Genomic DNA, 15,893 nt, shown 5'->3' with positions numbered 1-15,893 from the left:
TAAAACATCTTAATTATCCTCCACCACTTTGCTCTCCTCAATCACTTTTAGATTAAGTTTTGATGTAGGATGTTGTACCAAATATTTTATTTAATAATTAGGTGTTGGGAAATAGATGAGCTGTGTATAATAGGGGTGGATTTCATCTTTCAGTTTGCAAACTTTATCCTAAATTTCTCTTTCTTTAAGTTAATGTTCATTAGATCAGCTATTCTCAACCTTGGGGTCGCGAGATGGTTTCTGGGGGTCACCAAATCATTTTGGAAGTCAGCTCTGTCTCCACTGTGTTAAAGTGTTCATGTGTTAATGTGTTTTAGTCTTTTTGGTCACTTAATGTCTTTTTTTGAGTTATTTTGTGTGTTTTTTTGGTCATTTTGTGTCTTTTTTTATCATTTTGTGGTCAATTTGTGTCTTTTTTTGTAATTTTGTGTCTTTTTTTAGTCATTTCGTGTCGTTTTTTTTGTCATTTTGTGTCTTTTTTTGGTAATTTTGTGTCTTTTTTTGGTAATTTTGTGGTAATTTTGTGTCTTTTTTGGTCATTTTGTTTCCTTTTTTAGGTCATTTTTTCTTTTTTGGGTGATCTGAACTGTGCGTGTGAGATTCTGTTCAGTGAGCGGGGGTCGCAGACAACATGCATGTTAAATTGGGGGTCGCGACTCAAAAAGGTTGAGAACTACTGCATTAGATAGCAAGCTAAACTGAACGTGCACCTGAAAACGATGCATAAATGATGATAAAAACAAAACAGAGAGCTGAAAGATGCTAAAATGCTCCACAGAGCTGATGGAGACCAGAATCAGATGATGATGATAGTGAGTGACTTTGTGCAGTCCGAGCTTCTGAACAATTCAGCGAACAAAACATTTAATCTTTTTAGAGTAACAATTCAGATCCATCACACTGAAAATAACTAAACTTTTTAATACTTTGGGTTTGCATTCTTGGGACAGCACTGTCAAGTCAGTTTGCTTTTGGCCAACAGCCTGAGTTTCTGCATGAAAGGTCACAAAAGTTCAACCAAATACGATCAATTTCTGTGGCATTGAAGCCTGGAAAGCAGATACGTCATTTTGTAGTATTTGTATAAGCTCTCAAATACTTTTTGATTTCATTTCTATCTGCTACAGAGGCTGAAAAATCTATTATTTAGTAGAAGAGTTGACACTTCTGTTGAATTTCCAGAAAAACTTCAGGTTTTAGGGGTTTATTTTAAAATCGCCCAGAGTTTTTACAGGCATTTCAGGCCTCAATGGGTTAACTCTTTCCCTGAAAGTGAATTTTATTTATTCCAGTGAAGGCAGCTGTGGCAGGTGTCACGACTGGTGTGTAGCCTCGGCCACCAGAGAACGAATGTGTGTGTGTGAATGGGTGAATAAGCGCCGTCTGTAGTGTAAAGCGCTTTGAGTGGTCGCAAAGACTAAAAAAAAGCGCTATAAAAGTGCAATCCATTTACCATTTCGTTAGCCTCATAGCATAATTGCCTAAGTCATTTTTTGGCCAAATTGTGATATCTGCCTAACTTTACTCTCCTAATACTGCTGCATCTTTCTGCCTCATTGCCTATGTTCTCAGCCTATCAGAATTATAGATTATATAAATTAGAGTCCAAAATCACTTTCTGCCTTAGTCATCTCTTTGACATTGTGTGGCATTTTTGCCACCAAGTCTTCTCTTTGATTCATCTGGTAAGGTAGTTCATGTTTCTTCAACTTTCTAGACAATAAATGTACTTTCAGTCAATCAAAGGGATTAGGAGAAGTGTGTTTTTACTTTTAATCACATTTCTGCGACAAGGTATGATGAAGTGATGTAAACGCTAGCAAAACACTTTTTATTGCATGTGTAAAGAGATTTGTTTTGACTAGAAATAAGACATTTTGACAAGATATAAGATCAGTATTCTTGGTTAGATTTTGAGTTTTTGCAGTGAACCTGTTCATATTTTCGGAATAGCGTTCAGTGAGCAGAAGTACTCTGCGTTCGTTCCAAAAAAAAAAAAAGTGTGATGTATGTATCGTTTTTTTTTTTGTTTTCCGAAACGCTCAAATATGACTTAGGCGAATATGCTATGAGGCTAACGATTTGAAGCTTGCTGTTTCAAAAGCAGCTTTAGAAAAGCAACTCTACACTTCAACTGGTGATCTCAGTTGCTCCAAGTTATTTCTTCAAACTTCTCAAGTATCAAGTACAGCCACCACTTCATATTATCAGTATTTGAGGAAAAAGTTTCTGACTATAAATGTGTATCACTCAACCCACATAACGTTTCCCCGTCCGTGCCTGGAATGAGAAGTTTGTGCTCAGAGAAAAAGTTAACTGTGTTGAAGGAGAGTTATCCTGAGGGACGTCATTTGGTACAAAGTGGTGTCATCCATTCCTTTTCACACTGACCAGTCTCAGATGATCTTCCTCTGCCTGCACTTCACACTCTGACTTGCAATTTTTAAACTGTGCAGTAGTTGGAAAAAATCTGTTGTCACGCTTTCTATCAGTGCCATCTTATAAGAGCTGATGCAGGTTTAAATGGACCCTTGGTAAAGCTCATCATTCTACTTTTTACAAACTTACACTACTGGTCAAAAGTTTTAGAACACACCAACTTTTCCAGAATTTAATTGAAAATGATGCAGTTTAATGTCTCAGTTTACTCTGAAATTAATGCACATTTGCAACATTTAACATTCTTTATTGAGCATGATAGTGTTTTGAAAGTAAAAAAAAGATTCAAAATCACATTTTATGTTGGACTAAAGGACTAAAAAAAGACACAAAATGACCAAAAAAAGACACCAAAAGACACAAAATGACTAAAAAAAGAAACAAAATGACTAAAAAAAGACACCAAAAGACACAAAATGACTAAAAAAAAGACACAAAGTGACCAAAAAAAGACACTTCATGACTTACAAAGACATGAAAAGAATTCAAAAATGGACAAAATAGCCCAAGACTCCATAGAGTTAAGTTGTTAACCCATTTCTTGTTCCCTGAAAAAGGCCTACTTGTATAATTCTGAAATGTACATTATTTTTCAGTTTTGGTTAAGCTTACCTTTTTTTATTTACCTCTGGCAGTTCACCACTTACCTTTGTACCCTTTCAAGCTGTTCATTTGACTTGAACTGCTTGAATTTCAATAAAAAACTGGAAAAATTGGGCTGTTCTAAAACTTTTGACCGGTAGTGTACATAGAGAAGAATGCTTTAAAAGCTGTTTTACTTCCTGCTTTATGCACACTGCCCAACACAGTTTACTCTGAACAAAAATTTGAAACAGAAAATAATGAGCTCTCAGCCTTAAACACAGATTTTGGGACAGTGCTGCAAACCGAAGAGTCTACAAGTCTTTGTTGTTTTATTCTCAAATGTGACATTTAAAGATGATCATTTATATGGCTGAACATTTTTCTGGTATTAAACAAAATTGCAGTAACAGTGGAAGTATCTCAGTGGCATATATATCATCTTAATTGGGTATCCACGGGGGAAACAAGAAACAAAATGGACCCCGAAATGCAAAACTCAAGTCGTTTTTAACAGCGTTGAAACTTCTAGGTTTTATTTTCCCTGTCAGCACAGTGACAGTACATTAAAACAATTCCTAATTTGAATTCAAAGTATGAGAAGCAGAACATGCCTCAGCAGTAAAGTTTTTAAGTAAAAGCTAACTTTCCTTTTTATATCCCTACATGGATTAGAGAGTTTAACTAATGCTCATTTCTAAAGAAGCCACATAATTTGTTTATTTTGATAATTCTGCTACTGCCCCACTTTCTGATTATGTAATGACTTAAAGCCATTATCTACTCGAATCAATTAGTTACAGTAAAAACAGAGAGATGACCGCCTTCCCCTAATCTACCTCTCTCTTCCACATGCACACACACCATCAAGTAGACAGCCAATCAGCGAGCTGATGAGGACCCAGTTCCGTTGAATGATAAAACTTCTCCTCTGATATTTCCAGTTCTGACTCATGATCTCTCACTGACTCGAGGCAAGGACAGCAGGGATCCTTGGTGCGATTATTTGCCCTTCACTTCAATGCAATTCTCTACACTTCAATCTCAATTTGCCAATGAACAGACACACATCAGATGACCAGAGGGCAGGGATACATTTGCACAGTTTGTGTGTCCACTGTTGTGATCTCCACATACTGGTGCAGTCAGCTCATGTGACCGTTTTCAGCTAAATAAAACATCTTATAATGCAGTGAACGAAAGTCTCTGTCAAAAAATCAAACGTGCACAAATCTGAGCTGCTGTTTAAGACCCCACTGTGAACAAATGCTAAGAGCACGACTTGAGTTCTGCTTGTTAATGACGCTTCACACCAGATGGAGGAGCTTGCAAATCAGAGTTAACTACACGATGACATCATGTCCCTAACTGTGTGCTCATAATTCCAACTAGTGCCCAGCTACAGGACTAATCTACAAACCGTGGGTTGCAATTGCACACACCAAAACTTTGCCCCTAAACCTTAACAGTTAAGCATGAATACCAAACCCTTACGGTCCTACCTCAAACAGTGTGGTGAACATCTAACATTACAGAACTCTAAAAAAGAAAAAAGAAAAAAAGGGGGGTCTGTAGAAAATTGAATGCTTCTCTTTGTAGCAAAAAAAAAAAGTTTTTATGCTACATCTTTACTGAAATGTAATTGTCAGATTAGCACTGATCCAGTAGCCCTAACTTCACTTTAACATCCTAAGGACTGCAATGTAAAGCACAGAAATAAACCAGTAACATGCAGCCTAACAACATGCATGAAAAATGCAACCAATCATGATTAAAAAAAAATGTAAGCAGTGGCAGACAATGTTAAACTAGGGAAAAGTGAACAAAAAAGAAATTTTACTTAGTTCGCCCATGCACTCTGCAACAATGAAAGCCAAAGCAACATTTCATTTGGCCACAAAACCACAAATTTGCCTGAACAAATGCTCTAATTAAAATATATTTTGTATTATATTTGTCTCTTGCAAAGTGCCTCAAGGAAACCTGGTGAAAGAACCCAAAAGCAGCTGTAGTCGGAGCCAGATTCTGATGCTGGTTCAGAAAAACAGATTCAGAGTTTCCTTTCAAGCTGATGTTCAAGTTGAACGGACCGGAAGTGTTGCAACAATAAGAAACACCACACTGACTGTCTGTCTGTCTGTCTACACACACACACATCCACACACAGATCCCCAAACCAGACTATGATATGAACTTTATTTATTACACCCTTCGTTCCTGTTTCTCATTTCCTCTTTTGTCGCCTACAATCCAGTCCCAAACCTATCACACCAATCCAGCTTGTGCACTATTTTACATGACAATCTTTTTTTCAAATCTCCTACAACACTTCCTGTCGCTCACCCCCACCCACCCTCTCTTCATCTCATCTTCTCTTTCCTATCTGAACCATTTCTCTCCATCTCCCGGTCCCGTCCTCCACTTTACTAATCCCCCCACCGCCTCCAGCTAAATGAATCACCCTCTCAATTTCTTCTTCGCATTCCTCTCCATCCCAGTTCGCTCCATTCCCCATTTTCACCCTCCATCTCTCCCCCCTACCTCTGCCTATCTTTTCCACCTGCCCTCCTCTTCCTCCTCAATCCCTTCCCCTCTCTCGCGAGCAGAGAATCTGGTAGGAGAGCATATAATTTCTGCGAGGAGGTGCTGTCAGTTGACTGCTCTCCAGGCTAAGAGCTGCTCTCCTCGCCCCTGGGTTCACCGAGTCACGGCTCTGTTCCGCTCCAGGATTATGCAGATCTTAATTCCCTTTCGCTCACACCTGAGGTTGGCAGGGCATGAAATAAGGAGAGTGTTCGCTGCAAATAAAAGTTTTTGCCACCAAGAAGGAGGAAGGAAGGATGGAAGGAGGGAAGGGTGAAGGGCAAGAGATAATCTGAGGGAGGAAAGAGAGGCATGGGTGTGTGGTAGAACAAACTGACAGAATAAATAAGGGGGAGACAGAAGGAGAGAGGTGGGTGTTTTTGTTTTGTTTGTCCCCAGACACACTGAACACACAGTGCCCTCTTTTTCTTACACTAATTAATCGACTGTGCACATGTGCCAAACACTTTTTTTTCTTGCTGTTTCTGAAAAAACAACAAATTCTCACCATGCATGCATGACAATGAATGGGATGTTTCTCAGTGACCTATTTGCCCACATGTTGTTGCTAAATTGTTAATCACCTCATGAATATTATAATCATACATTGTTACTCTTTAATCTCCAACCCAAAAAAGCCACTTATCAGGCCTGCAATATAAGTGGGAATTCCACAGGTTGTTTGCGACCAGGACAGGTTATCACAACAAGGTTTGATACATTAAGACGTTTTTTTTATTTAAAAAAGATTTGCATGAAGCGTTACTTCATTTGCATGAGCTTTAAGTTTTATCAACCAGCGACCATGACGTCAAATTGCGTTTCTTATTTGTGCGTAAAAGAGATCCTGGTTCGCTCTGTGCGTAAAGTGCTTGTTAATCATTTTAAATCATGTCCACGACCGCTCCAATACAGTCTACCGCTGTTTTCACGTTCAGTTACATGTTATTTCATGGCAGCAACACCTGATAATGGATGGTTAATTAAAGGTAGTTTAAACCCGTTCCTTCTCCTCAACACTGAAAAAAACAAACAAACAAACAAACATCAGATAATTATCTGGAGAGCTGCGTCCAAATGAAGTCAAAAAGTCTCTAAAATGACAGATGATGTGAACCGCAAACAGAGCGTCGCCTCCGATGGTGGAAAAGTTGAAGCCAAGCAGCAGATAAGGGCGAAAATAACTCCACAGCACAAACACACAGAGAATAAAACATGTCAGTGCGCCTTACCTGATAAAGCCTCCTTGGAAAAAGCAGAAAGACAAGACATACAGAATCCGAATGACCTGTGGGAGCATCCTCTGCTTTCAAATCTCTCCTCAGCCCCGTTGAATAACTTGCAGGAAATTAATTTCGGAAAATCAGCAAATCCACTGAGCGGCTTGTGAGACTGGGCTGAAGGAGGAAGGCATCGTCTCTCTCAGTGATCCAAGCTTGTCTTTGGGGAAACTTCTCCCCCTCCCACCAAGTCCAGAGGGCTGCACACATCCACACAGCAGGCTCCTTGCTTCAGGCGGCTGGCCAGCACTGGTCACTCAGTCACAGTGGTGCTGCTCGTGTTGAAGGGGAGTGTCTGATTGCGTGTCAGTCAGTGTGTGTTTTGTGACAGTGCGTGTTCGCCTCCTTTTTTTTTTTATTCATGTATTTTCCCTCCTTCCTCGCTCCAAAAAATAAAAAAAGGGGGTGAAGATTTAAAGGAACGGTAGCGTTTGTTTTGCTGGCTGACTCGTGTAATTAGAGTTAATTAGGACGGAGGAGTGATGGCTGTGATGATGAGCTAAATTGCAGTGTTGAGTTAATTCTAGTGATGACCAATCTGAAGTGAAACGCATCTAAATAAACATTTCAGTTGGGAGGAGGACGCCTTCAGGAAGATAAAGTGCATTTGTGTGTGTGGGAGGGCAGTCTGGAGAAGAGTTTGTAATGGTCTGATTATGGTGGTGAAAAGTTTTGAATTAATATGTTGAATGAGTCACAACCTCTGAACAAATCTACCGTTTGAGTTTTGGGGGTTATTGTAAATGAAACGTGCATTAAACCTGCATTCCTTCTTATGGCCAGCAGGGGGCGACTCCACTGGCTGCAAACAGAAGTCCGATTGTATGAAAATTACTTTACTCTCACTTGATTAATTACATAAGTAAATATTTTACTTATGAGTTTTCTTAATTGCGGCTTTCAAGTCTTTCAATAATGCATGATTGTAAATTTTGGTCCCATTTAGAGAAAAATACTCGTTTGTTTCTTTGCGTGTTCGCCTCCTTTTTAAAAAAATTTTTTATTCCTCATGTATTTTCCCTCCTCGCTCCAAAAAATAAAAAAAGGGGGTGAAGATTTAAAGGAACGGTAGCGTTTGTTTTGCTGGCTGACTCGTGTAATTAGAGTTAATTAGGACGGAGGGAGTGATGGCTGTGATGATGAGCTAAATTGCAGTGTTGAGTTAATTCTGGTGATGACCAATCTGAAGTGAAACGCATCTAAATAAACATTTCAGTTGGGAGGAGACGTTGGAGGAGGACGCCTTCAGGAAGATAAAGTGCATTTGTGTGTGTAGGAGGGCAGTCTGGAGAAGAGTTTGTAATGGTCTGAGAATGGTGATGAAAAGTTTTGAATTAATATGTTGAATGAGTCACAACCTCTGAACAAATCTACCGTTTGAGTTTTGGGGGTTATTGTAAATGAAACGTGCATTAAACCTGCATTCCTTCTTATGGCCAGCAGGGGGCGACTCCACTGGTTGCAAACAGAAGTCCGATTGTATGAAAATTACTTTACTCTCACTTGATTAATTACATAAGTAAACATTTTACTTATGAGTTTTCTTAATTGCGGCTTTCAAGTCTTTCAGTACAGCATGACTGTAAATTTTGGTCCCATTTAGAGAAAAATACTCGTTTGTTTCTTTGCGTGTTCGCCTCCTTTTTTTTATTTTTTTATTCCTCATGTATTTTCCCTCCTTCCTCGCTCCAAAAAATAAAAAAAAGGGGGTGAAGATTTAAAGGAACGGTAGCGTTTGTTTTGCTGGCTGACTCGTGTAATTAGAGTTAATTAGGACGGAGGGAGTGATGGCTGTGATGATGAGCTAAATTGCAGTGTTGAATTAATTCTGGTGATGACCAATCTGAAGTGAAACGCATCTAAATAAACATTTCAGTTGGGAGGAGACGTTGGAGGAGGACGCCTTCAGGAAGATAAAGTGCATTTGTGTGTGTGGGAGGGCAGTCTGGAGAAGAGTTTGTAATGGTCTGAGAATGGGGATGAAAAGTTTTGGATTAATTTGTTGAATGAGTCACAACCTCTGAACAAATCTACCGTTATATAGCGGGGTTATTGAAAGTGAAATGTGCCTTAAACCTGCATTCCTTCTTATGGCCAGCAGGGGGCGACTCCACTGGTTGCAAACTGAAGTCAGATTGTATGAAAATGACTTTACTTCTCACTTGATTAACTACATAAGTAAATATTTTACTTATGAGTTTCTGGTCTCAATTGCGGCTTTCAAGTCTTTCAATACAGCATGATTGTAAATTTTGGTCCCATTTAGAGAAAAATACTTAATAAATGCTTGATTGCATGGCTCCCTTGTAATTGACAAGTCACTACCATGGCAGCCTTTGTGTTCTCATCTTAATAAAACAAAGTGTCTTTTTGATACCAACAAGAGCAGTCAAACATCTGTTAATCCTATCCATAAGGATTTTAAGTTTGAGCGAGTAATTGCTTGGTTTCATTTTGAATAAAAACAAAATCATAGTTTCAAATAGTTAATTGAAGATCCTATTGAAATTCTGGCCTGCAGCATCAAAGTAACGCCTATATACCACAGTCACACTTAATGCACTGAATTACGGCACATTGTGCATCAGGAAAAAAGCTGTTGGGACATGGTCACTCTAATTCTACCAGTAACTAGTTATTAGTCCTTTTCTGAAGATGAATGCATATTTAAATGCATTCTAACCTCCAGCTTGTTTGATAGTGATGCTTTGTCCCGACCCCCAAGGCACAAGGCACCTCTTTGCTTCAGTTCTGGACATGTCTGGGACGGTGTGCCGCTTTCTGCATAGTTGCTTTACAAAATAAACTTCTGTCTTCACAGGAAACGGTTAACTTTAGGAGATAAAACCACTTGACTAAGGTTTGGCTTAACGAACAGGGTTGGGCTTCAAAACAACTATTGCTGCACTCCATATCAACACCGACTCTTGGTTTAACACAGGACACGAATACAGATCTCCTGGGTTCAAATCGGGGGTTTGTTTGACCCACCGAGTGGACGTTTGCGTTCTTTGTATTACGTCCATTAACTCAAAGCATTTAATATGGCAGCTGATGCTTTTACATTACATTTAAAGCAACCCCTAGTCTGGCTAACACCAGACAAATCTCAAATGAGATGTGGTCTGGGAACCAGCCGTTCATTTCTCCGTAGAGGAGGTGTGGTTTATGATCCTCCGGAGCCGTTTATTGGGCGCTTAGAATGTCTATCAAAGCGTCTGTAGGTAGCTCTTAGCCAATCAGATCAGTTATACCAGATGACGTAGTAGAGCGACAGAAATGGATGTTTGTTGTGTGTGTGTCTGTGAGAGAGTGTTGTTTGCTGCTTTGCTTCTCCAGTTCTCGCTTTCTGCAAGATTATTTATTTTCACGCTTTATTCCCCCTCATGTCATTCAGCCACACATCCACTGATTTTATGGGCAATAAACAAGCTGCTGGGGGTCTCTGGGGGCTCCGCTGTCCCCCGGCTCATAGCCAGATCACCGGCGTTAGCGGTGCTAATAGTCCCACTACCGGTGATCTGGCTACGAGCCGGGGGACAGCGGAACCGCCGAGAGACCTTTCGCCTTTCAACTTTGGCTCTAAACTATTTAAAACACCATCTACAGCTAAAGAGAGTTTCGCGTCTGCTGCAGCCATGTTGGATCCGTAAGAAAACTACAAAACTACAAGCTTCCAAGTGTCGAGTAGTACGCGTCATCGTCTTGCCGTCCCTCCCCGTTCTGTGATTGGATCCCTAAAACAGGGCTAAGAAAGCTTCCTGGTTTCCAGACCGCCTGGAGGTTCGAAATTAAATTCGAGCGCGCAAGGCAGTCTGGGTATACCCAGACTATGCAACCCCTGGAATGTCTTACAAACATGCTAAAGGGTGACTTGTGCGTCTGCATCATGTACAGAGTGACAAAGCGAGTTCAGAGTGAGACCAGACTGCATATTTTTATTTATTTATTATTAATTTGCATTAGCTTCCAGAAAAGCTTTTGGATGTTTCAAGTCCAGTATTCCCACCATCAGTCAACCGGTGGGAATGGGTGGAATCTTTCCCATTCAGAGAATAAATCTCTGTGGCGATCAGATACGTGTCGGGTGTGTTTCAGTGGTGCTGCGTCTCAGGTTATAGATCAGTGTATCCCCACTTTCAGGATCCATTAAGGTGTCTGTGTATTAGAGATCACAGGGCAGTTGCACAATGTGACACATCACTCACAGGGCCTCAGCATCAAATTGCCTCGGTGCCAGTCATCCGTCTTCCCCAGTGGATTACAGCCAGCAGATCTGGTGTTCCCTAAGTACGCAGAGGTGTCACTCTTTTATGTGAGCAAACACTGCAGATTAACCTTTGCTTTACACAATTACTCAGTCTCCTTGTTCCCTCTCCTCTGAAGCATGGGCATGAAAGATGCACTGGGTTTCTCTCCTCTCAAAAAGAACTGAAAATCATAAGCCTCTTTGGCTTTTCACTCTGATATTTAATTTATATTTTTTTATTAATACTGTATCAATCAAACGCTGCTTTTCTGTTTGGCTCTGGTATATGAGCTGGCAGCAAGGCTTTCTGCACTGTAGTAGAAGTCAAGACTGACGGTACAAGGCCAAGAAATATTCTAATAGCACACAACCCCCACAATAAAACCACACAGCCTCAGTTCTGTGGTATCAAGCTTTTTTCTATAATTCCCAGTCGGACGCACTCTTGCATTTGATGTGAAAGTGTTTTTTAGCCGCCTAATTGTCTAATTTCCTTAAACAGCTGAGCATTGTAAATTTTAGCAAAAGTTACTCAAACAAGAGTTAACGATGCATTCTGTGGGGACTATTTCAAGCAGCGGATTATATCATAGACTTGTTCTTTACTTGGTTGTGGTCTGTAAAGAAAGAAATATCCTGATTTAGATTAGAATTATACCCATGGAGAGGACATTTCTACAGAAGCCCTAAATGGCCATGCATTCATATATTTTTTTCCCCCTCTGTTTTCTCGTGATAATGAGTAAATTTCATTTGTTTTCTCGAGATAACGAGATAATTTTCTCAAGATCTCGAGAGGGAAAAAAATAAAGGAAAAAAATATATGAATGCATGGCCTTTTGCTTCCATACATTTCCAACATTTCTGTTTAATTCAACCTGGTCTCACAGAAATCTGTGAAATAGCCACGGATTTCGCTTAACTCAAAATCCGTGGAATAGCCACGGAATCGCTCAAATTTCCGTGAAACTGACACGGATTTCGCTACAATGCAAGTTAAAGACAGTCATATTTTTCTGGCGAGATCTTCACCACAATGTGATTATGTACATTCACTGAGTGAATATTTAGAAAATAAAACATATTTCTCGCTAGAAATGTGATCAAAATCCATTTTTATGCAGAAACAAAGTCAAAATATTAATTTTTTCACTAAAAATGAGAGAACTGTCCGCCATGTTTTTTGTTCTGACCGCCGGAACCTTGAAAGTCACGTGACTTGGAACAAACCAATAGGAACAAATATCCATGGAATAGCCACGGGTTAGATATGACTGTCATTAACTTGCATTGTAGCGAAATCCGTGTCAGTTTCACGGAAATTTGAGTGATTCCGTGGCTATTCCACGGATTTCTGTGAGACCAGGTTGGTTTAATTCTCTGATTATCTGCTATCCATTATGTTGTCCAGTATTCTTGCATTTGCTGTGAAATCGTCTAATTTCCTTAGCTGAGCATTGAACTGTTTAGCAAGAGTAACTCAGACTTAATGATGCATTTGTTGGGGACTATTTTAAGCAACGAATTAAAACACATTTAGTCTCCTAGTGAGTATTTATGGCAGCAGGAAGTTGTACGTGGGCTAACTCAGAATAAACTGTAAAAAGGAACATTTTTGTCTGGATGACAACTTAAACATCCAAGTTTTTTTAATGCAACAACATGAAAATAACCAACTCTGCAAAAAGAAAATAAGCTGCTGATAAGTGATATCTGAAGCGAGCGCTGAAAATGTCAACCCTTTTATCTTGCCTGTCACTCCATAACCTCTCCACCTCCCTGATCTCAGCTTTGTGTATTAATGGCTGGCTTTTCCAATGAAAGGTCAGACTCCAGCTGTGGTGATCACTCCGGCCTCGCTCCCCCTTTCACCCGTACCATCCCAATAGAAAGTCTTCTTTGGAAAACCTACCTTCATTTAACCAGGAGCCATGCTTCTGTTTTATTCATGGTCACATACTGAACTTGACCTTTTAACACAGTAACCTGAAGAGACCGTGATTGAGATTGCCTCTAATATTTCCCAACATTACATCAGTTTCTTTACTTTCTTGTGGCCTGCAAAGAAAGAAAGATTCTGATTTAGACTACACTGTAAAAAAAACAACTGTTGTTTTTACGGTAAAAAAACGGCAGCTGTGGTTGCCAGAAGTTCACCGTAAAAAATACACTTAGTGGGTTTTCTACACTAAATTTAAATGTAAATATCAGCAAAAAACTGTCATTTAGACTGAGTATTCACGTTATTTTTTAGGGTAATTGTGTCATTCATTCACACATTATGGTATTTCTCCATTAACATTACATGAAAATGTTATATTTTTACAGCAAAACTGTGTGTTTCCTACAGTTTATGACAGTAAAAGTAAGTTTTGTGCTAGTCTTTGATTCACGGCAGGGGTCTCAAACTCAAATTACTAAAAAAAGACACAAAATTACCAAAAAAAGACACAGAATTACCAAAAAAGACACAAAATTATATAAAAAAGACACACAATTATTTAAAAAAGACACAAAATTACCAATAAAAGACACAGAATTACCAAAAAAGACACAAAATTATAAAAAAAAGACACAAAATTAATAAAAAAGAACACACAATTATTTAAAAAAGACACAAAATTACCAAAAAAAGTAATTAAAGGGACCTTCCATACACAACACGGTAAAGTGGCATTGATATAAAACTCACATCAAAGAGTTTGAGACCCATGATTTACGGTAATTAAAAGTGTCTACTATGGTGATATACAATTTTAAATTTTATGCCCTATTTCTGATGTATTTTGACAGTGTTTTACTGTAATTTCTACAAACATTTTTTACAGTGCACTGTAAAAAAACAACTGTTGTTTTTACAGTAAAAAAACGGCAGCTGTGGTTGCCAGAACGTTACCGTAATAAATACAGTGCATCTTTTTCTAACATTACGGTAAAATTATATTAGCACTTTTGATTTCACGTTTAAGATTGCCATTTTACTCCATATCTTTCCGTAAAAAATAAAAAGATTTTCCATCGAAAAAAACTTTGTTATATAATTTTGTTAGAGATGTGGTGTTTAGTACATTTAACAGTGAGAAAAAGTATTTTTACAAAAAATAAATGCAAAAATTACAGTGATGCTTGTATAGATATTACAGCATTTTTTGGTTACAAACACGGTGCCAATGTATTTTACAGTAGAGTAATTTCCCCCCCCAAAAAGTGTAAAAAAACACTGTTTTGGCTGATGTACACTACTGGTCAAAAGTTTTAGAACACACCAACTTTTCCAGAATTTAATTGAAAATTATGCAGTTTAATGTCTCAATGTACTCTGAAATGAATGCACATTTGCAACTTTTAAAATTCTTTATTGAGCATGATAGTGTTTTGAAAGTAAAAAAAAAGATTCAAAATCACATTTTATGTTGGACTAAAGGACTAAAAAAGACACAAAATGACCAAAAAAAGACACAAAATGACTTACAAAGACATGAAAATAATTCAAAAATGGACTCCATAGAGTTAAGTTGTTAACCCATTTCTTGTTCCCTGAAAAAGGCCTTCTTGTATAATTCTGAAATGTACATTATTTTTTTTACCTTTTTTTATTTACCTCTGGCAGTTCACCACTTACCTTTGTACCCTTTCAAGCTGTTCATTTGACTTGAACTGCTTGAATTTCAATAAAAAACTGGAAAAATTGGGGTGTTCTAAAACTTTTGACCGGTAGTGTATATACATTTACATTGTTTTTTATTGTTGCTGAAAGTGAATTAACACATTTATCATTTTACGGTCTTTTACTGTCATGGTTTAGCAGTTTTTCACCGTAAAATCTACAGACATTTTTTACAGTGTAGAATTATTCCCATAGAGGAGATTTCCAACATTTCTTTTTAATTCTGCGACTATCTGCTATCCATTATGTTGTCATCATGTCCAGCATTCTTGCATTTGCTGTGAAAGTGGTTTTTAGCCGCCTAAATTGTACCTCAGAGGGTTTTCACCCTCTTAGTCCTCGAGAAATGGTTGCTCAGCCTTGCACAAAATCCCAATCTCGAGCCCCCCACCCTGAGGGATTGACCTGTGGCTGAAGTCGCCTGTTTGTGGCCAAACCTCTTCCTTATCCTCCGCTGCAGAGTAAATAACATTCTGCATGGCTGTTCGTCCGGGTGAATACGAAGAGCTTTGTGCAGCGGTCCATGATGTTTATGGCCTAAAGACGTGATTATCCGCACAATGTTTAGAGAAACTTACATGGAGACAAGGTCAAGGTGTCTTCCTTCCTGCTTGTATCTCAGCTGCCTGGATGTGGTAGGACTTTGGTAACAACAGTTCTTTCATCAAGGTATCTACGTGCTGTGTGTGTACAATATTTGTCCATTTTGTCCAATTGGTTGACGTGCTTGTTATTCATCTTTACGAGTAAATGTTCAGTATTTATGATTAGTCACAACCAGGATTTTAACAGACCTCTGAGAGTGGTTTGGGTACAAGATAATTGCTTGTACCAGTGGTGCATTCAAGTACATATTTGAGTTGAAAGAGCAATATAAAAAGATGGTAAACCTCAAGCACCATTTCTCAAGTGGCCAAGAACAAGATAGCAGTCACTCAGTGCTATTTAAGTTCCAATGTCGTGGATTCAGCCTCACACATTTGGTTAACCATTATAATGTGACTTTTGTACACTTTTATCTGGTTTGCTAAATCATTTTGGAAGTCAGCTCTGTCTCCACTGTGTTAAAGTGTTCATGTGTTAGTCATTTTGT

The 15,893-nt window shown here is 38.7% G+C and overlaps 1 protein-coding gene across 2 annotated transcripts in view; it reads right to left on the bottom strand.

Moving 5' to 3' along the window:
- glra4a (glycine receptor, alpha 4a) overlaps positions 1-7,146 on the bottom strand; it is a 97,697-nt gene extending 90,551 nt beyond the window's left edge. For both annotated transcript variants that reach the window (XM_059346153.1, XM_059346152.1), the window contains exon 1: positions 6,837-7,146. In XM_059346153.1, the coding sequence (XP_059202136.1) occupies positions 6,837-6,904 (68 nt within the window). In that variant the 5' untranslated portion in view covers positions 6,905-7,146. The remainder of the gene's footprint in view (positions 1-6,836) is intronic.
- Positions 7,147-15,893: the final 8,747 nt, after the last annotated feature.

The sequence above is a fragment of the Centropristis striata genome, chromosome 12, assembly GCF_030273125.1.
Source record: "Centropristis striata isolate RG_2023a ecotype Rhode Island chromosome 12, C.striata_1.0, whole genome shotgun sequence".
NCBI classification, from domain to species: Eukaryota; Metazoa; Chordata; class Actinopteri; order Perciformes; family Serranidae; genus Centropristis; species Centropristis striata.
Note: the sequence above shows the minus strand (reverse complement) of the source record. Positions and strands in the feature narration are given on the sequence as shown.